At 57.7% G+C, this 22,283-nt stretch overlaps 1 protein-coding gene across 3 annotated transcripts; it reads right to left on the bottom strand.

The window, feature by feature from the left end:
- Nucleotides 1-1,999: 1,999 nt before the first annotated feature.
- On the bottom strand, nucleotides 2,000-15,745 carry SLC4A3 (solute carrier family 4 member 3). Of its 3 annotated transcripts, none has more exons than XM_036253762.1 (23): nucleotides 15,254-15,318; nucleotides 14,950-15,093; nucleotides 14,447-14,612; nucleotides 13,575-13,852; nucleotides 13,353-13,468; nucleotides 12,728-12,927; nucleotides 10,995-11,143; nucleotides 10,670-10,850; nucleotides 10,099-10,234; nucleotides 9,640-9,823; nucleotides 9,088-9,187; nucleotides 8,557-8,741; nucleotides 7,720-7,945; nucleotides 7,299-7,517; nucleotides 6,809-6,957; nucleotides 6,434-6,628; nucleotides 5,578-5,796; nucleotides 5,192-5,281; nucleotides 4,529-4,695; nucleotides 3,858-4,111; nucleotides 3,339-3,508; nucleotides 3,001-3,174; nucleotides 2,000-2,314 (listed from the first exon to the last, which is right to left on the bottom strand). In XM_036253762.1, exons 2-23 carry the CDS (start codon nucleotides 14,998-15,000, stop codon nucleotides 2,237-2,239), a joined length of 3,687 nt encoding a protein of 1,228 aa, XP_036109655.1. In that variant the 5' UTR covers nucleotides 15,001-15,093; nucleotides 15,254-15,318; the 3' UTR covers nucleotides 2,000-2,236. The 3 variants fall into 3 exon arrangements, with proteins under 3 accessions (XP_036109655.1, XP_036109656.1, XP_036109657.1); XM_036253763.1 differs by lacking the exon at nucleotides 15,254-15,318 and adding an exon at nucleotides 15,690-15,745 and having other exon boundaries at nucleotides 2,005-2,314; XM_036253764.1 differs by lacking the exons at nucleotides 12,728-12,927; nucleotides 13,353-13,468; nucleotides 13,575-13,852; ... (1 more) ...; nucleotides 14,950-15,093; nucleotides 15,254-15,318 and adding an exon at nucleotides 11,629-11,845 and having other exon boundaries at nucleotides 2,022-2,314.
- Nucleotides 15,746-22,283: the final 6,538 nt, after the last annotated feature.

Here is a 22,283-nt window from a genome sequence, read left to right as displayed (position 1 = left end):
TATCTTTCTCTCTTAAATGCTGCACCTGGCCCCCACTGACCTGTCCTCTCCCATCCCTCTGGGTAGTTATCCCTAGTAAGCTGTGGGTTGCCTCACAGGTCCCCACCCTGGGTGAGGAATCTTCCCCTCTAAGCAGGCCCAGCTCCGGGGTGTTTTGGCCTCAGGTAGACTCTGGCCTCAGGTATGTAACTAAACTCAGCTGCTTGCTCTTGGGGGCTGGGGGTTAAAGGCAGGTGGGAGTGGTGGTATCTTCAGGGCTCCAGGCTCCTAGGCCTTATTTGTGGACTTCACATTGGGTGACATGTTCACTAGCCAGAGGCTGTCTGGTTCTACCCTTCACTGAGTTTGTCACCTATTGTTCTCAGACCTCAGGGCCTAGTTATACCAGAGGCCATCCTGACACTAGCTAGGACCAGGGCTCATTCTCTGTTTCAAAAGCCCCCACCTTCTTATTTCTCATTTTCCAGTTGAGGAACACCCACCGTTCTGTTATTTGCCAAACAGAGATGACTGACACAACTCGTGTCCAGTGAAGGGCCAAGCCTTCCTGGCTCAGGTGGCCTCTTCCCCTCAGAGGCTCAGGGAGAAGTGGCTCCTTCCTGTGAGGCTCTTGGCAATCCCCAGAGCAAACAGGGGAGCCTGCCCACACTGAGGCCCACAGGGGAACCAGGCAGCCTAATGTAGTGCTCAAGAACGGAATGGAGTCCCCCATGACAGGCCTCTCAGCCATGTTCTGTGGCCCTTGCCATCTGTGTTTAGAACCTGCTCTGCACACATCTGTGTTCTAGGGTTTTGCGTTTGCCTTTGCTAACTTGCAAAGTTCCTCTGAACTTCCACCTGGCCTTGGCTAATCTCGGGGAAAAGGAATTTTGTCCTTAGGCGAGGGGAGTCCGTCAGAGGCCAGATGCTGTTGGAAGCCAATGTGGCACCAGAGACCAAGGGAGCCGAAGCGACGGGAATGAAATGCTTACACCTGGGTGACAATCTGAGGCAGCTGGAAGGGGCAGCTTTTCCTATGAACACAACAAACAGCCCCGCAGCGCAGCGCCATGTCCCTCCTCTCCCCACCAGCTGCAGGGCTCTAGCTGTTGGCCTGAACACCTGGGAGGAAACTGGGAAAAGGATAAGGAAGCAGCAGCTAATGGGGATGAGGGATCCCAGCTCTGGATGCTCACAGACTCCTAGGGCTGGGGAACCCCACAAAATCTCTCTTTCTCCGGAGCAGAATGTGCTTGAATGGGATCTTTGACCACAGCGGGTCCACCAGGCGGCAGGGCTACTCCTGCCAGAACGGGGCTAAGCCTGCAGTGTGGCACAGTGGCCACCAGAGGGCAACGCTGAAACAACAGGCTCCACCACGCTGCCGGTTGCCAAGCAACTGTGACGCAAAGGGCTCCCAGTTCACACCCTCCTCAAGGCCCCCAGGTTATTTCTGGCCTAACAGACTGTTGCACAAGGAGTGGCCTCAGGAATCCCAGAACTGCCACTCTTTTAAGCCGGGAGAATCTAAAATGGTCCAGGGACCACAAACCCAGCACCACTCTGGCGTCTAGGGGATTGGGCTACTGTCCCTGCTCCTCTGGATGCCAGGAATCAGGAAAAGAAGATAAACGTGTTACATTCCCCTCTGTAGCTCCAGGGCCACTGGACAAGCTCTGATTACCCTGGTGGCTAAAACGGAGCACCACCTCCTTCTCCCCTCCCCCTCCCACTCCTTCTAAACAGGGGCAGGATTAAAGGCATGTGACCCTGAGCCAGACCTTGAGCCTCCCTGCTCCTCAGCTGCACTTGAGGGGGCTGGAGGGGGTGATGATAAAGCCCAGCTCTGACCTTCTGTGGTCTTGAGTCTCTCCCTTTCCCCTAAGAATTATGTCCTTGCCTCAAACCTCCTCTCTGGTTTTGATGACCCTGAAATAGAATTCTTCCCATTCTTCCAATTCCAGATGGATAAATACGACCTGAGAAACAGACATGGAACCAAGAAAGTGAGGCAGACACAAGACAAGGGGTGTGGTTATAATGCGCTCGAAGCCTGTGCTGGCCTGTCTGTGAAAGGGCCTGGGTGAGACAAGGTCAGAGCCTCAGGCAGATTCGGGGCCCCTCTGGCCGTGGCATCAGGACTGGATCCAGGCACGTCTTAGGGTCATGGGGAGCCCATTGACCAGGGCTGGGCTCTGACGGGGCCCAGGTGTCAGTCACTAAGGTGTTGGGGTCTCTGGGGCACCGTGTTGGAGAATCACACAGGCATATGCAGTTCATTGTACTCGTCCTGACCATCCTCGTCGAAGTTTGGTTCAGCATCTTCAGAGTCCAGCTGCAGAAGGAGCAGAAGGTCGGAAGAGGCAGGGAAGCCAACTCTCACTCCCCGGTTCCCCAGCTCCTCCCCTGGCCAGCTGCCCTCGCTGCTCCCAGGCCTTTCCAGACCTCACTGTCTGCAGGCGCTGTGACCTCAGACTGAAGCATTTCCCATAGGCCAAAGCCTTCAGGTCACCCCAACCCCCTCTAGCGACAGCTCTTAATAACAATACTAATGATAGCAGCTACCACATATGAAGTACTTTCATGGAGCCACTCCTAGCTCTTGCGGTATACCTCTGTAGACCAGGTTTGGGTGGATGACTTGCAAAAAGTTGTCCCTTACTCTAGATGACAAAAATAGGGCTCATGTGGATTTTAGCACCACCCCACCCCCACTCATCCTTCAGCGACTGGCTGTTGTTCAGCGCACAGCCTGCACAGCTGTCTGCAGCAGCCCTGTGCTTACTTCACCCCAAACCATCGCGCTCAGCACTTCACCTGGATTCGTGCCTAAGCCTCACAACGATCCCATACGGTCGATTCTACTATTAGCCCCATTATACAGATGAAGTAAGCTTTCCAAAGGTCAGGTAACATGTGTACTGTCACACAACTGGCGGCGGTGCAGCAGAGGTAGGAAACCAGGTCTCCCTGACTCCAGGCCCCCTCCACGCTGACACCGCCCCAAGCACAATCCCTTACCGCCTGCAGCTCTCTGTCCTGGAAAAGCCGGGGCAGAAGGCAACGCCTCAGAGGCACAGTGAGCAGCAGCAGGAAGGGGAAGGCGAGCGAGGCGGCCGTGGACTTGACCACCCAGAGCAGTACGATGCAGCCCAGCTGGATGCAGGTAAACAGGTGCATTCGCCACGTCTTCACCTGGAACAGACGTCGGGTCTCACCCACTCCCACCCACATCTCTGCGGACTTGGCTCCCCAGGTCCCAACTTATCTTCATAGTCATTCTATCCCGTCCACGTCCAGCCCACGGGGATCCCTTGGACCCCTCCCCACCACCCCACCTCCATGCTTCCTGGCCATACCTTGGTCACATAGGGCTGCTCAGGATGGTGTTTTGCTGGCATGAAGATGAGCAACAGGCGCTGGGACAGCTGGATGCCGGACAGTGAAGTGACCCCCATGTACAGGAAAATCCCAAAGAGCACGGCCAGTGGGATCTGGCGCAGCACAGCCCCCATGACGATGGACAGGCCTAGAGGAGGTGACACAGACCTACCTGACCCCTCAGACAGCCCTGTGAGGACAGACGGGCCTGGTGGGGAGTGGACATGGACCATGCAACTGATCAGCTGGGCCTCGTCACCATGAACAAGAAAAGATGGAGCAGGACAGAGAACCAGGAAAGGACTCAAGAGAAAAATGGCTCATGGAGGGTCAAGAAGCAGGGATGGCAGGCAGGGCAGGGGCTAGACAGGCCACTTTTGGAGATTCAGAAGGGCCCTGGATCAAGCCTGGAATAGAGAGTTGAGTTAAGGCCTTGGGGTCCAAGAAGGCAAGTGTGTGGGGCAGGGTGCGGGGCCTTACAAGGTGGACGCTCTCACCCACAAGGCTGGAGATGAGCACGCCGGTGACCCTCTGCTCCCGCACCTCCTGGATCTGGGGCTTGTCACCCGGCGCAACGCCGGTGCGCATAACAGTCAGTGCGTTGACATGGGTGACTGAGCGGACGGTGGCAGCCGTGAGCCAGGGCAACCCAAACAGCCCACAGAGTCCCCCCAGGGAGCCGATCAGAAGCAGGTCCAGGTGGAAGCCAGAGCCTTTGAGCAGCCTCCGCGCCTTCTGGCTGACGATGAGCCTGCACAGAGGAGGAGTGGGGGTGAGCAGCCGCGCAGGGCCAGGCACGCTGCAGGGAAGGGGGTGGGGGAAGCCGAGGAGAGCTCTCCCCAGGATCTGCCAGCTTCCTCTTTCACGTTCCCAAATTAAAGTTCTCACATTTAAGCACATTTGAGCCAAATTCCCACACTGTGGAAGTTTAAAACCACAAAAGCCAGATGACAGATCTCACCACGTTATTGTGGTTTAACCAAAATGAGATAATGTGAGCATCGCTGAGTGAGAACATGCTCTAGTGTTCGGAGGGCTGCCAAGTGCCACCCTGCACATGGCGGTGGCACCAGACAGATGTCAGGTCAAAGCACCACAGGAAACTGTCCCCCTTGCTGCCGACCCGCCACCCTCCACTCGTCTGCCCAGCGTCCCCCGGCCCTCTCACGCCGTGATTTGTGTCTCCATGAAGATCAGGATGAGGACCAGGAGGGCGGGGACAGCAGCCGCCACCATCATCCAGGGTGGGAAAGGACGAGCGCTGCCCAGAGGTGGGACGAACCATGTACGCTTATGGGGGGAGGTCACGGAGAGCCCGGTGGGCACCGTCAGCTTCTGCACGGCCCAAAGGAAGACAGGGTTCAGGGACACTGCCTCCCCACGCCAGGAACCCATGCAGCAGCTGCCCCCACCAAGCTGTGTGTCCCCAGTACAAGGGCTCCAGGGAGCTGGGGGATGAACAGGTTTGGGGGAAGTTAATTTTGCATCCTCCAAAGTTGCTATACCTACAGGGGTCCGGTGACCCGGACAGAGACAGATCCCCGAACTTCCAGGAAACCTGCTGTGGGGTCACCTGGGATTCTGCCCCCAAACCCACACCTGCTCCTCCAGGAGTCTTGCCTAAGAGCCACACGTAGCCTCAGACCTCCTAGGTGGCCTCCTCAGGGGGGCCCCGTGGCTGCTTCTGCACCCCAGCCCGTCCATCGCAGAGTGGCCCCAGCAGGTCACTGCCGCGCCCCGATCCCGGCTGCTGGGGCCATGCACGTGTCGCAGCCGGCCTCTCGAGGCCCTGGGGTGAGAACCAGCTGCCGGAGGGGAAGGGCTCGCTCACCTGTGTGTAGGTGTCTGTGATGGAGTAGTCCACCAGGACCATCACCAGGATGGAGATGGGGATGCCGAAGTCCCCGATGATGCGGCGAGCCTGCGGAGAGGCGGCAGAGTGGAGGTAAGGCTCCGGAGACCGACATGGGCTCAGTACCCCAAGCTCTCGTGGGTCTGAGCTGGTTCGGGAAGTTCCCTAACCTGTCCCTTTAGACCCCATGAGTGGCAGCCAGCCCCGGGGGGCACTCCTCTTCCAATGAGGCTTCTCTGGGGCCTCTGATCGGGGGGGCTACACAGACTGGGTTGGATCCGTGGGTTGACCAGGAGAGGGGCAGCCCCTCTGGGGGGACCCAGCAGTGACAGCGGGCACTGAGAGAGGCCCCGCAAGCCCTGTACCTTGCCACCCAGGAAGCGGCTGTTCCTGAACTTGCGTAGGAAGAAAGCAATGAAGAAGGTTCCAAGCATGAGAATGAGGGACAGCAGAGCCGTGTTGGGCTGGTTCCGTGGGCCCGGCGACCCCTCAGTGGGGGGCAGAGCACTCCCATTCAGGCCCAGCCTCGCCTCCAGGGTCCCCTCAGGGGGGTAGAACGGCAACAGTGGGTGCTCCGTGAACACCTGTATGGGTTACAAGGTTGCCCTACTGCTCACCTGGGCAGATGCCCCTGATTTCCTCACCATCAGTACACCTGCAAGGGAGAAGGCTGGCCCCTCACCCACCTGACCAGGTAACTGCAACACAGACATCGAACTACATCACACACACAAGTACACCTGCAAGGGAGAAGGCTGGCCCCTCACCCACCTGACCAGGTAACTGTAACACAGACATCGAACTACATCACACACACAAGTACACCTGCAAGGGAGAAGGCTGGCCCCTCACCCACCTGACCAGGTAACTGTAACACAGACATCGAACTACATCACACACACACACACACACACACACACACACCCCTCTGCACAAGGTGACTCGAGGACACCCAGACCCACAGTGCTGACAGTGACTACTTCTTCACACACCTGTGCAGGTGGATCCTGAAGTTCTGGCCAATACCTTGTGGGTTTGATTTCTTCCCCTTCAGCTCAGACCCCACCCAGGGCCCCGAACCCCTACACCCACACCCAACGAAGTCCCCCTCCTTGAACCCTCTGCTCCCAACGTCCCATGCCATCGCCTCCAGGTTCTTCTCTCCCGGGCGTGCCCACCCCCATCGAACCTGCCCTGCCCACAGCCTCTCTGAACCTCCACCTTGTAGAGCTTGTAGAAGGTCTCGTAGATGAAAATGAAAGAAATGAGGAAGGCGAAGATCTCCTGGGTGAAAGGCGAGATATAGCGGACCAGGAAGCTGCCCTCAGCGGCCACCAGAGCAAGGACGAAGACCACCAGCCAGAGGCCAACCCACACCCGGCCGGTGAGGTACTCCAGGTGCTGGGACTGGCAGAACTGGCGGCCAGGAGGAGGAGTGGTTACCACAGCCGTCTGCCCTGCAGCCAGGGCCCACGGGCAGGGAGCGGGGCGGGGTTAGCTCTAAGCAGCAGGGAGAGGTCGGAGGGACCTGTCACCTGGCTGAGGGCCCAGGGGAGGAGCAGGTGATCCCTGGGGAGTAGCAGGGAGGGCTGTCACCTTGAAGAAGGCTTCTTCGAAGACCAGCAGTGGCCCTGAGAAGCCAACCACGAGCAGCGGCTGGGCACCCAGCAGAGAAAAGAGGACTCCGAGCACAGCCGTGGACACAATCAGCTCAGACACACCCATCAGCCCTTCGGTCTTCTCCCCTGGGGAGGGCAAGGGTCAGTGGCATGGCCCTGGCCTGGCCCCCACCTGGCCCGTCTTCCTCATCTAGCTTACCTTAACCTGGGGACCCAACAAGAATGGAGCAGCCCCCCACAGCAGTACCTAGGGCCCCCTTGTAAACTCCATACCTCATCCCAGCCCCCCAGGGTGAGCACAGGATCCTCCACCTCTTCTCATTTTATAGCTCCCCAAAAGTGACCCCTTGAATCCCGAGCCAGCAGCTCAGGATGGTCACACGGAAGACTACCTCCTCTCACCCTAAAGAGACCATCGGAAAACCCTGGCCCAGAAACACTGAGCCCTCGCCTCTCCGCCCCCTCACCTAGCAGCCCCCCGAAGGTGATGGCAGGGCTGAGGGCGGCGAAGTAGATGAAGAGCACGGCGGCCACACACTGGGAGTGCAGCGCGTCCCGCAGGTCACTGGGGTAGTGCGGGTACCGGCGCCTCACGTCCCGGACGAGCCCCCCAAACACCGAGCCAGTCCGCCTCAGGGGGTCATCTTCAGGGGCCGCCTCAGAGCACCCCAATTCCAGCGACAGCTCTGGGGAACAAGAGGCTGCTGGAGCACAGACCACCCCCTCCTGCTTGGAGGCCCCCATCCTCCCCAGCCTGGCCCACGGGGCAGAGGCCTGGGGTCAGGGACTGGAAGCTGCATCCAGGACTCAGTCAGGACAGGGCTGGGCTCTCAGCCTCAGAACCTGTGGAGGGGAGCTCGGGGGGCTCTGGGCCCCAACGGGTCTGACCTTTCCCAGGGGCCACGTAGCCCCCTCGGGTGGTCAGCTCTGCTTTGGTCTGCTCCCGCTCCCGCCGCTTCCGCAGCAGCTCGCGCTGGAAGGCAGCCACGGAGCGCAGCAGGTCGCGGCCCTCCACCTCCGACGGCGGGATCACGATGCTGCCGTCCAGGAACTCGCTGATGGCGCTCAGGAGGTCCTGCCGGTCGTCCGCCTGGTAGGCAGCTTCGTGAAACAGCTGGGGGCAGGGAAGCAGAGGTTGAGCTGACCAGGGAGGCCTTGGGAGGGGGCTTCAGGAGGGGGTATTAGGATGTTCGGCCGCATACACAGGTCCAGACCAGCTGTCCAAATTCTGACCCATGGGCCCTGCTGGCCGGCAAACAGCCACAGCCCGGAACGCTGCCCCCTCCGAATGCCCTCTATTCCCCTGGGAGCCTCTAGACCTTTCCACAAGGCAACGATGACAGAGGTAACACCTGGCATGGCAGAGGCCTCCAGGACCACTCTGGCTGGAGAGTGCCCACGTCCTGTAGGTTGGTCAGGACTGAACACCACTCTCCTATCCAAGCCCAGGAGAAGCCACAGCAAAGACCAACGTATCCAGCCCACTCAAGTCTCGTGTCACATTCAAAACCTGGAGGTCTGGGCTGCTTCTCCCCTGCTTCCACCTCCCATGCCACGGCCCCAGCTGCGGGGGCCTCCCTTCCTCCCCCTGGCCAACAGCCTCTCCACCACCCCAAAGCACTGCCTCCACCCGGGAGGCCTCTAGTAGCCCTGCATCCATGGGTACAGGGGACAGTGAGAGGGACAGGGAACGGGGAGGGCCCAGCCCATGGGCTGCAGACCAACCTTGTCAGACATGAGGGTAGCAATGGAGCGCCCAAGCTCATGATAGTCAGTGCTGGTGTGGCTGGGCCCAAGCATCACAAAGAGGAAGCGAACCGGCACGGGGACCTCAAGCACAGACTCCAAGAGCACAGCCTCACTCAGCCGCACGAAGGCTGCTGCCGGCTGCTCCAAGAAGGGCACACAGCCTGGGGGAGAGGGAGGCACGGGGCGCTGGGCACGGGGGCCGTCGAGGCCACCACGGACAGGGGGGCCGGTTGTGCATTCCAAAGGAGACTTATTCACAATTTATCAACATCTGGAAATTGAGGGTTGTAAGGAAGGGTGCTTTTTTTTCTAAATCTCACAAAGGGGCGACATGGACGAGCAGCTGTCCAAGACAGCCGAAAACCGAAGGGAAGCAGGCAGAGGACTGGGCAAGAGAGGGCTGGAGAGAGGCGGGTTGGGAGGGGCGGGGGGGGGGGGGCCGGGTGAGGATGGAAGAGCAGCCTGCAGGCCAGAGCTCGAGGCAAGCTGTGCGCCCCAGCTCCTTACCCACGAGCACCACCGTGGCCTCGGCATCTTCGGGGATCTTCTCCAGCAGCTTCAGGCTTTTCCCCCGGTGAGTGTCTCCCCCAGACATGTGGAGGGGCTTCTGAGGACGCAGAACTGGAATAGGGCTGGGACCCAGACCGGCGGCCGTGGCAGGCCCTCCCTTCCCTTGCTCCAGCCCTGGACTCCGCCCTCCAGTTCCGGGGTCTGAGCCCTGCTTTCTCCCACCCCGGCCAGGGGAGGGACTGTCAGTGACGTGCCTCAACGCAGGAGGGGCCCGGCCCAGGTGGACCCCTTCTCCAAGCCCCCCACAACCACCTCCGCCTGATCTTGTTTAAATGGCTCCCCTGGGTCTGCCACATCATCCCATTTAAACCTCCTGTTTCTCCAAAACAGGGGTCTGCCCTGCACGTCCCCTGGAGATCCCCTCACGTGCCTAGTGTACTGCCAGGCAAGCCCCTTCCTGACCCACCCACTCAATGAAGCCACCAGCGGCCTCCATTGAAACTGGAAGCCCTCTCAGTCCCCCAACCAGGTCAGAGTACGGCAACTAACCTCCTTGGCATCAGGGTCGTGAGGCCAGAGTGGGGCTGGCTCCCCAAGGTCATCGGCCATGGTAGGCACCGCCCCATCAGGGCCGTGACTGGGAGTGGGGTGGTGATTCCCCATGACCGAGTTCACGCTGGAGCTGGATGTGTTTCGGGGAAAGAAGCCACTGTCCTTGTCATCATTGGGGTGGCTGGGGAAAGGAGAGAGGGGCAGGGCAGGTTAGGAGGAGGAGATCTTGGCAGACTGAGGTGATGAGGACGTGAGAAATGGAGGGTCAGGGCCTCTATCCCTCTGCCTCAGTGTAAGAAAGGACTTTCTAATGGTTGGTGCTGTCCAAAGACGAATCAGGAGTGAGCTCCCCATCGCTTGGGGGCACTCAAGCAGAGGCTGGAAAGCCACACGGGAGAGTGTATGCTTCTGGAGGGACAGCTGAACCGGGGCCCCCTCCTGGCAACCCCCCGGCACCTGTGCTTCAGTAGCAGGGTGCGCAGGACACATGCCCTGTCCTCCGGCCGGATCTGGTCGGACATAATCATGGTCTCCACCACGAGGTGTGCAATGCCCGGCAGAGTGGTCTGCTCCAGGTCCAGGAGGGCAGCTCCTGAGGGCACAGTCAGAGCAAGGGACATGGTCCTATCAGGAAAACACCACCCCCAGCGCCTTGGTCCCCCAGGGCAGGCACACATGTGGGTGAGCCGGGCACCCATGTGCCCAGGCAGACACACTACTCCGTGCGGCCACAGCGCAGCCAGAGACGGTTGTGAAAAGGGAGCGCAGAACAAGGTCACGGCCCCTCTTCACCAGGGAGGGGCGTCATGTGTCGGTTTACTCCACATGAACTGATGTCTACTATGCCCAGGTACAGTGCCAGGTACCGGGGGCACCACCCTGCCCCTCGGAGCTTACGGCTGTGCAGGCTAGCAGTCCTGGGCCAGGACTCCAGGGAGTGTTCCCCGGGCGTTGGGCAGCCTGGCACGAGCTCTGCCGTCTGTGAAGAGGGCACGCAGCCCCAGGCCCAGGCCTGCAGGGTCCCTACCGTGGGCGATGGTCCTCCTGAGCTCCAGAAGGCTGCGGAAGGACAGAGAGGCCACGTGGGGCTTCCCCCAGCGCTCCGTCTCCTCCTCCACGTCCTCCTCAAACTTGATCCAGCGCGCCGTCTCCCGCCAGTGGGGCTCCTGGCTGCGGTCCAGCATCAGCTCGTTTAGCTCCACAAACACCTGGGGTAGGCACCACGGGTGAGGGCCTGAGGGCCGGGGCACCAGGTGGGACATGGCGACAGGGCAAGGCGGGCAGGGAGGGACTGGGGGGCTCTGGGGACAGAGGCAGGAGGAAGCTGCAGGCCCACCTCCTTGGGTCCGTACCTCATGAGGCCTCCGGTCTAGCTGCTTCTTCTTCTTCTTCCTGCGTAGGGTGGGGGCCAGGCCTCCGGGGCTGCCCCTCCCGCCCTGCGTTCGAGATGGCTTCTTCACTAGGTGCCGCCGCATGCCAGGGTTGTCTTCCAGCCGGTGACCTGTGGAGAAGGGGCACTTGGAAGTCCCAGAGGTCCAGCTCGGGGCCTCGGGGTCATGGCCAGCCCCGCCAGCCCCCTGCTCTACCCAGCCAGTCCACTTGGTGGGCACCACAGTCACCCAGGGGCCATGCCAACAGGATCACCTCGTCTAACGTGGCTGCTTCATAGATAAGGAGGCTGAGGCCCAGAGAGGAGGAAGGACTAGCCCAAAGTCACACAAACATCAGCCAAGCCACAGTAAAAAGGCAGACCCCAACCCCGTCCACAGCCCTGCCGTGGCCTCTGCCCCTCATCTGGGGTGCCAGCACCCACGTCGAGTCGCCAGGCGCCCAGCCCTGGCCCTTCTCCTGAGCCCGCTCTCGGCACCCAACCCAGGTCTAACCCGCAGGTCCACATCCGGGCAGATTCGGGCAGCTCTCGCCCTTCCTCCCCGCCTGCCCCTCCAGGCCAGAAGCTGGGGAAAGGTCAGTAGCCTGTTTACTCACAAGCTGGTCCCCCTGCCATGGGGCTCAGCTGGTCCCTGGTGGTCTCCCACAGGTCACAGTCCTCAAGGTCCAGCACAAACATCTCTAAGTCCTCTGAGGCCAGCGAATCTCGAGGGCTGGGAGCTGGAGCCCTACCAGGGCCCCGGCCCTCGGCAGCCCAAGGCCTGGAGCTCAGTGCCCCATTGGGCTCTGTGACCTCCTCCGGCTGGCTCATCATTCCCCAGAGGGGCTGAAGCCTCAGCCCTGCTCCCTCCTAGTGCCGGCTCTCCTGAGATGGGAGCCTGGGCAGGAGTGGTCTTTGTCCAACCAGAGCGGAAGGTGGCTGGGCCTCTCCACCCCAACTCCCCAGGCCCCCAGGACTGCTCCCGGCTGCTGTCAGCCCCCACCCTGAGTCTGTAAACACACCCTCCCCCTGACCCTCCCCATCCTGCCACCACCACTGCTGCTGCCATCGGATTGTTCCTGTCCCTGTCCTCAGGCCCTGGCAACTTTCCATGACGTAGTGAACTCAAAGCCCTCCCCCCACCCCCGCACACTGGTTCTAAGGGGGAGGAAGGCGGGTCAGCGGTGCCTCTGGCCTGGGCACAGAGCCCCGTGGGTGATGACAGGTGGCACAGAAACCAGGGCCCGATAAGATGGAAAGAATGTGCCGAGACCACAGCCAAGGGTGGTGGATTGGGAGTGAGCCCCTAATATAGGGAGAAGCAGGGCCTGGCACAGTGGCTCAGATTCAGGGGGCTGGTCTGAACGGGTAAAAAGAGTCTGTCCTGAGAAGAGGAGGGAAATATAATGATATTTCCAAACACCATGTGGAAGAGGGGATGCCTTATTCTGGGGTGACTCAGAGGACAGAATCAGGAAGAAGGACAGAGGTGTCGTGAAGGGAAATCTCAGCTCTGGAAACAAGAGCTGAGATGTAGGGAGCTCTGGCTTGGTTGGGTAGTGAGCTCCCCGTCCCTGGCCACATTCCAGCAGACAGGAATACTGCGGAGTAGAGCTCAGCCCTGGGTGGGGGAGAACATAGAGCCTCTCCAAGGTCCTTCACAGGTTCAGGGCTCATGGGAGTGGGACATGGGGGCAGCCACAGAGTGTCACTCACTCTTCATGTCATCCAGGTCTGCGGAGCCCAACATCTGGGCCTCTGCCTCATCAGTGGGCACCTGCTGCTCTGGGCCACCCAGGCTGCCCAGGGCACTGCCTGGGCATAGCCGCTCCCGCAGGTCATAGCTGGCTGATGGGCTCCAAGGCCGGCTCTTCTCTCCTGCGACTCGGGAGGCCTGGGTCCGGGGGCTGGGCGAGCTGAGGAGGCAACAGGCAGTCTTGGACTTGGTAGGGAACCACAGTGGAAACAGACCAGATTAGGGGTTTCCTTTGCCTCCAACTAGGAGCAGGGCCTGGACTGGCCCACCCTGCGCACTAGACATAAGCTCCTCCTGGGCAGAAAAGAAAGCTCACCTCCACCTTCCTGCCCCATCATGCTGGTCCCCCTTCCTCTCGATCCCGGGCTTCCTCCACACTCTGACACCCTCTCTCCTGGAGGACTCGTTCCCTCTTGGCCCTCTGATTTCTCCTCTTTGCCCATCTTGTGGACAGAGAGGGGCATCCCTCCAGGCCTCCTCTGCGCCTTCTCCTCTTTCCTTCTTCTCTGGGGTCAGAGGTGGACACCCTTCCCAGGATCAGGAAGGAGCTTGGGCCCTCCTCTGAGCTGGGCTAAAGGCCTGTACCTGACCGAGTGCTGGGGGTTCTTGTCGGAGCGAGAGTCCGCCGAGGACAGGGCCTTGGTGGAGGCGACCCTCCCGGAGAGGCTGGGACTGTCATCCTCATCACTTCCAATGGAGAACTGTGGACAAACCACACATGTCTTGGGCTCCTGACCCACCCAGCTCTCAGCCTGGCGGAGGCCTCCTCTCCGCACTCGCCGGCCCCCTTCGGTGGCAGGCCCCTACCTTTGCTTTCTGTGGGGGTCCTGAGGGTGGAGGCTCCCCGGGCTCTGCCTCAGATTCCCCTTCCTCTTCCTCTTCTTCCTCCTCTTCCTCCTCCACGCCAGCTCCCCCCTCCTCCTGGATGGGAGGGGTCCCCTCGGAGGGGGCAGCGGAGGTTTTCTCCTTCTTCTTCTTCCTCCTGGTTTGCCGGGCAGAGGCGGGGAGCCCTCGCCGCAGCTTGTGGGATGAAGGCAGGCGCACCGAGAGCGGGTGGTGGGTGTGATGTGATGTGTGCCGATGAACTGAGGGTGCAGGAGAGCCAGTTGGGACCCCCTGCAGCAGACAGGGACCCCACACCACCCTGGGGACACACACCTTATTCTAGCTCAAGGCCTCAAACAAGGGCACCTTAGTCCTTCCTCCAGAGCCAGACTGCCCCTAACATGTGTCCATGTCCTGTCACTGGAGAGGCCTAGTAGACTGGGGGGACGGGAATAATGGAGGGGGGCATGAGAGAGGGGTGGTGAGAACAGGAGAACACGATGCAGCAAAGAAGGAAAAAGTAGAGTCAGAGAGCTGAGGAGGGAAGAGGAGGCAGAGAGAGGAGGGCCAGGGGTATGGCAGACCCTTGGGAAGGATGAAGGTCACTAAGGAAGGCCTCGGGCCCATTTCCCTACAGCTCCCCTGCGACTGGGATGCAGCTCCCTGACAAGCGAACAGGCAATGGGTGAGTGAGGCAGGATGACTTAACATGGCATGGTGGCCCAGTATATGTCCAGCACAGCGTCCAGCACAAGATGGCACTGGGTGACCAAGCCAGTGGTGAGCACAGTGATGGTGGCAATGAAGGTGATGGTGGTGAGGGCAGCCAGACTAGGGGTCCCCAGGCTACCCACACTCAAAGTCCCGCTCGCTGTAGCTGCGGATGGGCTTCTCAGGGTCCCAGGCTGGGGGCTTGCTGATGAGATCCCCAAACCTGCTCACAGCCAAGGTCTTGCCCAAGTCATCATCCTCCTCCTCCATGTCTGGACTCAGAGGGGGCTCCTCCAAGGGCACCCGGACCTGCAGGCTCAGACAGCTCGCCTAATGACCTTTGACCCATGAACACCCCACACCCGCCCCAACTCCAAGCCCTGGGGGGAGGAGAGGAGGACCAGCAGGCTCCATCTTCTATGGCACCTTTTTCCAAGGCCTCAAGTTAGGATCAGCACCCCAGACTCCCAGGGCTTGGGAAGATGGGGCAACAGATCCGAAAAACAGCAAAAGACCCCCTCTTTCTCCATACCGCCTAGCCTAGCTTCATCTTGGAGATGGGAATCCCAGGGTCAGCCAGAGGGCTCCCCTCTCCTCCTGGGGGTCTACCCCCCCTCTTCATCCCCTATCCCCACGCGTCAGTCACCTGGGGTAGCGGGGAGGCGCCCCCGGGCGGCTGGATCACTCCGTTGGCCATGGCCCGGGAGGCGGCTTCGGCGGCTCTCACTCACTGAGGGACCCCTGACCCGGGTGAGAGGACGGGGGCGCTGCGGGGGCCTAGTGGAGAGCCCTGCGGGAGGAAGGCAGGGTCAGGATCCTCACAAGGCAGCCCTCTGCCCCCCCGGAGCCCGACCCCCGCCTGCCCGAGCGCCCAGCCAAGGCCCTGCCACGCCCGGGACACCCCGGGGCCGGCCCGGCGCCGCGCCCCGCCCCGCCCCGCCCTGCGGTACCTCGGGGCTCGGGAGCGTGCGGGGCCCGGGCCGGCCTTCGCGCCCCATCTCCCTCCCGCTCTGGCTCCGGGGCCGGTCGCGCACTGGGACGCCCGCGGCGGAGGCGAGCCGGCCGGGCGGACGCAGGCGCCGGAGCCCGCAGCCCGCGGCTCCACCTCCTCGCGCTGGCTCCGCAGCGCTGCCGCCGCCGCCGCCGGCCCGCACAATGGGAGCGGGCGGCAGTGAGTCAGCCCTCCCCGGCCGGCCCCCACGCGCGGCCCCCGCAGCAGCCCACCGGCCCGCCAGCCCTTTCTCCGGGCATCCCACGCCTCGCTGGGGGTGGGAGCGCGGCCCTCCGGTCCCACAATCCCCAGATTCCCTCCCCCCCTTGCTTTCAGCCTCCCCTCCCCTCCGGCTTCCCCGAGGCCGCCCCTCCACAGACACAAGCCCCTCCAACCTTGGAAACTGAGTTCACAGCGCAGGGAAGCCGCCACCAGCTATGCTTCCCTTCCATCCCAATGCAGCCGCTCCTCCGGACTTCAGCCACCCGGCACCACCCAACATTTGACCTTGCTCCGTTACCCCCATTCCCAGGGCCTCCGCTGCCCACCTGTTGCCTGCAGGGCCTGGAATAGGAGCGTTCCAAGGAACAGGAGTGTTCCCAAGTTCCATAGGCTCTAAGATTCTGTGGCTGTTCCCCTGCCTCCTTTCCCTGGTCTCCCACTCCCCGAGGTCACATCTCTTTTTCCAAGGGCAAGGGTCTTAGGAAGAAACTACTGGATCCCCATTTGTCCCTCTGGGGTCTCCCAGAAACTGGGCACCTAGCACGAGGCCATGAACAGCCTCTCGATAATATGCATTAAGGCCACATCCCTGGATCCTTAGGAAAACATAAGAGGGTGGCGGGAGAAATGGGGATGGAGCTGATGGCCAGGGGAGGGTGGAACTGGCCAGGCCCAGGAGAGGAAACTAACTCCTGGGAGGAGGGGGAACGGTGCTGGCCCGATGGTGCTCCAGTGAGGGGGAAAAGTTTAGCTCTGTGACCTTGGACATGTAATTTACCCTCTCCAACCCTTGCCCTCATCTGGGTCCCAGCTCAATCCAAAGGAAGATTTTTCCACACTCAGAGCTGCACAAGGGCAAAGGGGGGGAGAGGGGGGAGGGGAGGCAGCTAGTGTGTGGAACACCCATTTTGCTTTATGCCAGTAGCCACATGCTAGGCCCTCTCCAGACCCAGCTCAGACCCACCACAGAGGTGCAGGGAGGCTTGTCAACCTACCATGGTCACAGCTGGGAAGCAGGTTGCCGACAGGGCATCCCTGGTGTGTGGAAGGTGAATGCCTGAGCCACATTTAACCACTGCAGGCCTGTCTTACTGAAAAGGCTGTGCTTGGCCACTCTGACTCACAGGGTGCGTTGAGAGGGTAAAACAAGATGCCAGTGTGGGACTCAGTGTGCAAAGCAGAGCGTGTGGACTGTGCCCCGAGTCTCAGGACGTGAGACCCATCCCTTATGGGTTGAAGTGTGTTCCCCCAAAACTCGTATGTTGAAGTCCTATTCTCCACTACCTCTGAATGTGACCTTATTTGGAAATAGCACAGTTACAGATGTTAAGATGAGGTCATAAAGGGGTAGGGTAACTCCTTTTCCAATATGACTGGTGTCTTTACAAAAAGGAGAATTTGGAAGCAGACGCACTCAGGGAGAACACCATGTGAAGACTGGAGCTATGCTGCCCCGAGCCAAGAACTACCAGCAGCTGGGAGAGGCCTGGAACAGGTCCTTCCCTGCACCTTCAGAGGGAGCATGGCCCTGCCGACACCTTGATCTCAGACTTCCACCCTCCAGAACCGCGAGATAATACCTTTCTCTTCTCAAGCCGCTCCATTCATACTTTGTCACTGCAGCCCACACACCAATACACCATCCCAATCCTTTATTGCTCTGAGCCAGGTACCCAGGTTCCAAGTCTCCACCTTGAGTGCTGTTTGGGTAGAGCCTTCACTTCCTCAGAGACAAGCAAGAGCCTTGGAGCCTTTCCCAGTGGGGACATTGTGGAGGGCTCTCTGGTCTTCAGTCTACCTTCTACATCTGGGTCATGGTTCCAGTCCCTGGCTTTTACCCAGTAAATTCCAACAGCAGCAACTTGAATACCAAGACAGCCTGAGGTGGGTCTTGCCAACATGGGACCTCGTGAACATGGGACATTAATGCCTCATGAGCACCACTTGGCTCATCCTCTGAAGCCCTGCCCCAGGTCCTGGTCTTCCTGAAACCCTGACTCCCATCCTCTTCCCAGCTGGGGACTCCCCCACCCTGCCCGCAGTCAGCAGCTTTGGTCTCTAGCCTTGCAAGCCCTTTCCTCTAACCCCTAGCCCATGGGATGATGGAGTGCAATCTCCCCTGAAAGGATCTTCTGAAATTAGACACCCAAGTTCCTCTCTCCTTTCAGGGTGGAGATGCTGACAGCCCCGTTGTTTCGTGCCAGCTCACCCAATCAGACAGACATCAGTGTCTGCCCTCATCATTCCTACTCAGACCTCCTGGCATCCTGGAGGCTTTGCCACTGCGTTCTACTGCCTCCAATCCCCTACAGTGTTCCCAGTGGGGTCTTTGTTTCTGTGACAAGAATGCTCCTGTATGCATCAAGGATGGCCACTGTGTGTGTGTGTGTGTGTGTGTGTGTGTGTGTGTGTGTGTCAGAGAGAGAGAGAGAGAGAGAGAGAGAGAGAGAGAGAGAGAGAGAGAATATGTGTGTGGTTGCCCTGTCAGCTCCCAGCTCAGAGCCTGTAGATACTCAAATGGTGACAGGAAAGGTGACAGCAAAGGCAGAGCACAGAGCACCCCCCCTTACCCTCCTCCACAGCCCAGTCCAACTTGAATGTCTGCACCAAGAACTTCCCAGATGAATTTTTTAAAGTGATTTTTGAGTTCTTTTTTAAAAAATTTTTTCTTTTGATTTTAGAGAGAAAAGGAGAGAGATAGAAACAATGATCAGAGAGAACATCAATTGGCCGCCTCCTGCATGCCCCCCACTGGGGATCAGGCCCACAACCTGGGCATGTGCCCTGACCGGGAATCGAACCAGAGACCTCTTGGTGCATGGGTCAACGCTCAACCAGTGAGCCAGACTGGCCGGGCCCAGATGAATTTTTAAGGAGGCTGCCTCTTTGCTGCTAGAAGCCATATAGGGGAGTGGTTAAACATGTCATCTGGAGCCAAGTGGCCTGAGTTCATATCCCAGCTCTGCCATTTGACAACTGCATGACCTTGAGCAAGTATTTATCCTCTATGGGCTTCAGATTCCCCATCTGCATAAAGGTAGCAATAATGGGGTTGTTGAGAGGATGAAAAAAGTCCAGCCATGTAAAGCACTAGAACAGTGCCTGGCACATATAAGTGCTCAATAAATGTTCGCTAGTTTCTACAAATCAAAGACTCACAAGCACTGGGAAGCCTTCAAGTAACTTGTATTTGAAAAATGATGACATACGCACAGGAAAGTAGTGGAGGTTGGCTTACACTTACAAGGGCCATAAGTCCTCCAGATACCACCACGTGGAAACAGAAGACAGAAAGATTGGAATCACTTTTACCTCCACCAGGGTAGACTCTGACACTTCTTGGCCAATGGAACGTTTGCCTTTTATACACACACACACATGTTTTTATTGATTTATTTTTATTTTGCTTTATTTTGTTAGAGAGGGAGAGAGAGATAGATACATCAATGCAAGAAACATCGATCGGCTGCCTCCTGCACGCTCCCTACTGAGTATCGAGCCCACAACCCCGGGGAATGTGCCCTGACCAGGAATCGAACTGGAACCTTAGGCCATGGGATGATGCTCAATCCACTGAGCCACACCGGCAGGGCAATCTTTGCTTTTGTAATCCTAATTTAGCAGGCTAAAGAGTTTCTGGAAGACTGTAGGCTGTGGGTTCAGGTAGCCCCAGGTTGTAACTTAGACTGACCTGGAATTCCCTCTTTCAAGAATATCTCCTCCCTGCTCTCCAGAGAGGAGGGCCCAGTGTCATTTGGTGTTGACTGGCCTTATGGTAAGACCTAATTTTTACAAGAGAGGTATTATGACATTGAGAAAGAGCCCGGACTCTGGAGTTAGAGGTGCTATATATAAAATATCAGTTCAATAGTTGGCACACAGTAAGTGCTCAATAAATGTCATTCCTATTATTTACTATTGTTGTTGTTACTCTGCAGTGGTTAATCCCATTATAATCCTCATGTCCCTCAGTAAACTTGGACTCAGCTTTGAAATAAATCCAATCTCAGGCCAGCACCGCCTGTGCCTGGAGGCGCTCTCGCCCCTGCAGAGCCCGCCTTTCAGCTCCAGAGGTAGATTCCTCTGTGGCTAGGATGACATTTTGACATATGATCTCATGTCCTCGCTCTCTCCTCCCCTAACTCCACCAGAGCAAGTAGACTTCTTTGAATTTTGTTGTTTTGGGAATGGGTAGGGCGGTTTGCAGAAGAAAAAGTATTAGCGAGAGTAGACGCAATGTCTTGGCCAAAAGCTGGGGTGGGGGTGGGGGTGGAGGAGCGGGCCTTTGCCCTCCCCAATCAGCAAAGCAGAAGGTTTCCCCAAGAAGGAGGGGGGATGAGTGAGGTCAGTGAGTCATGCCAACCCCCTGGGATCAAATAAAACGTTGTTTTGAAAATGCTGTAAAATGATATGTTATGTATACCTAAGAGTGTAAACCGAGACCTGCTCATTCACTCAATACTCTACACCAGGCGTTGGGCATAAGTCGGTGAAAGACCCTGACAGTCCCTGCCCTTGGGCAGCTTACAGACAACAAAGCAAACACATACATTTATCATTAGGAAATGTGGCAAGTGCCACGGCGGGAAAGCACAGTCACGGACATGCTCTGTAGGGAGGGGACAGTTAGGCAAAGACCTAAAGAATTAGCCATGCGATGCAGGGCGAGCTGGGGGAGCCAGGGAGAGGAGAGCGTCCTGGACAGAAGGAAGAGCTCGGGAATGGCCCCATGCCAGGAAGAAATGGCATCTGTATGGATATTTGGGAGTTGAGGATTTGGATGGTTTTTCTGGTAGGTTGTGGTACCCCTGGAACCTGGTGCCACAAGGAGACAGATTTAGAAGTCCGAGAGGATGAACCAGGGTAGGCATTCTAATCGGTCTAGTTTCAGGGAAAGACAGAAAGGACTGGAGTTTGAGATCCAGCGTCCCTTGGTGAGCATCCCCTTTCTTAACCTGAGTTCAGCTTCCTCACCTGTAAAACTGAGATCACACTTTTCCTTCAGGGTTGTACTGAGTGTGATAATGTCCATAAAATGATTAGCACAAAGACCAGCACAAACCAGGTGCTCCAAAACAGCCATCACTGCAATACTCCCCTACAGTAGTCTTCCCCGTCTTTCATGACCCAGCTCCAAGGCGACGTTGCCCACTCCCTCTAGACCGTAAGCTCCTTGAAAGTGGGAGCATGTCTGATTCACCCTTATATTCCACCCCTGCTCCTCTCCCAAGAGCCTGGCACACCTCAAGAGCTCAATAAGTATCTGTGGAATTAAAGATCAGTGCACAAGTAATTATAGTGACTAATAAACTGAAGAATGTTTTTTGGAGGACAAAGGTCACTAAGTCCAAGATGATCAAATGACAAAGGATGAGCCAAGAAAAAACATGCCACGGCTTGCTCACATTCCCAGTGTCTGAAGCACCGGGGAGACAAACACCACTCATAGACACGTGGACAGTGAGACCCAGGTTTTTCCTCTTCTGATGGCAAAAGGACATTTCTAGGCAACAGGGCAGGTTGTAACAACTAACAGATAGGTTTTTTAAAATTTATTTTTTATAATTTTTCTTTTTACTGATTTTACAGAGAGAAAGGATGAGGGAGAGAGAGAAACATTGATGAGAGAGAACAATGATGGGCCGCCTCCTGTGTGCCCCACACTGGGGATCAGGCCCACAACCTGGGCATGTGCCCTGACTGAGAATTGAATCAGTGACCTCCTGGTACATGGGTCGATGCTCAACCACTGAGCCACACCGGCCAGGCGCGGGTGGGTTTTTAAATCAGCGTTTATCATGCTTTATGGTTCACACAGTATTTCTACGTATATTACTGCACTCAACAATTTTGTGAACTGGGTAAGTTGTTGATTAGCCTCATGCCCTCATGGTAGATGAAGCTGCCATGGATCATGAAGGGTGAGTTACTTGCTCGTGGTTAAATAGTGAGCTGCAGAACTAAGGCATAATCCTGAATTTTTTGGATCTAAATTAACTGTGATTCTTCAATGTGGCCATCACGCCACACTGGTTCTTAAGTGAGTAGATGCGAAATACTGCATGCGCCCAGAGACTGGCAAAGCTTCACACACAGAAACGTGGCTGAATTTCCGGGCACAGCAACCAATCTGGGCAGGGTCTTCTCAGAAGCTACCCCAGCATCATGACCAAGGAGTAGGAAGGACCTCGCCTCTCACTCCACATGAAATGACTCATCAGCAAAGATGAACCCTCTCCCGTTGAGATAGAGAGATGGGTCCTACAAGCTGACTTATATCCTCTTCCAAAATCTTAGGAATTGGAGTTCATACCACTCAGTTTGGCCACTCCCTAGGATCTCGTATAATTATTAAATATAACCTTGAATCAAAATACGTTGAGGTTTTAAATATTTTAGATAAAATGCAAAAACTCAAAATCCCCCTACTCCCCTCTGCCTTGTCCTCGTTTTCACCCTCACTACCCCCTTCTGTCCATCTCTCTAGACTTTATTTATACAAACAGAAGCAGATGTGACTATGTATTTATCCCCACGCCTTTTCTTCCACAGAAAACACGTTACGTAGTTTCAGGGAGTGAATCCTTTTCCTCCGCCCCAGCAAGCCCAAGGCCAGAGGCAGGCAATCAATGAGCACTTGTGGGAGGGGGAAGGCCAGCCCCAACAGACAACTGATCTCAGGGGACAGGCCAGGGTGTGGAAGGCAAGGCCTGCAGACTGACATCTGTTTACAAGGGTCAGTGGCAAAGCAGTCCCCTCTGCTCAGA

The sequence above is a fragment of the Molossus molossus genome, unplaced genomic scaffold (assembly GCF_014108415.1).
Source record: "Molossus molossus isolate mMolMol1 unplaced genomic scaffold, mMolMol1.p scaffold_m16_p_11, whole genome shotgun sequence".
Classification (NCBI taxonomy): Eukaryota; Metazoa; Chordata; class Mammalia; order Chiroptera; family Molossidae; genus Molossus; species Molossus molossus.
This window is presented reverse-complemented; position numbering and strand designations above follow the sequence as displayed.

Excerpts from the sequence above, each read along its gene's own strand:
- SLC4A3 (XM_036253763.1), bottom strand. The coding sequence starts at position 15,000 with ATGGCCAACGGAGTGATCCAGCCGCCCGGGGGCGCCTCCCCGCTACCC. Across the intron at positions 9,188-9,639 it reads ACGACCCTGATGCCAAGGAG|AAGCCCCTCCACATGTCTGG; the intron begins GTTAGTTGCCGT and ends CTGCGTCCTCAG. Across the intron at positions 6,629-6,808 it reads TCGAAGAAGCCTTCTTCAAG|TTCTGCCAGTCCCAGCACCT; the intron begins GTGACAGCCCTC and ends CCTGGCCGCCAG.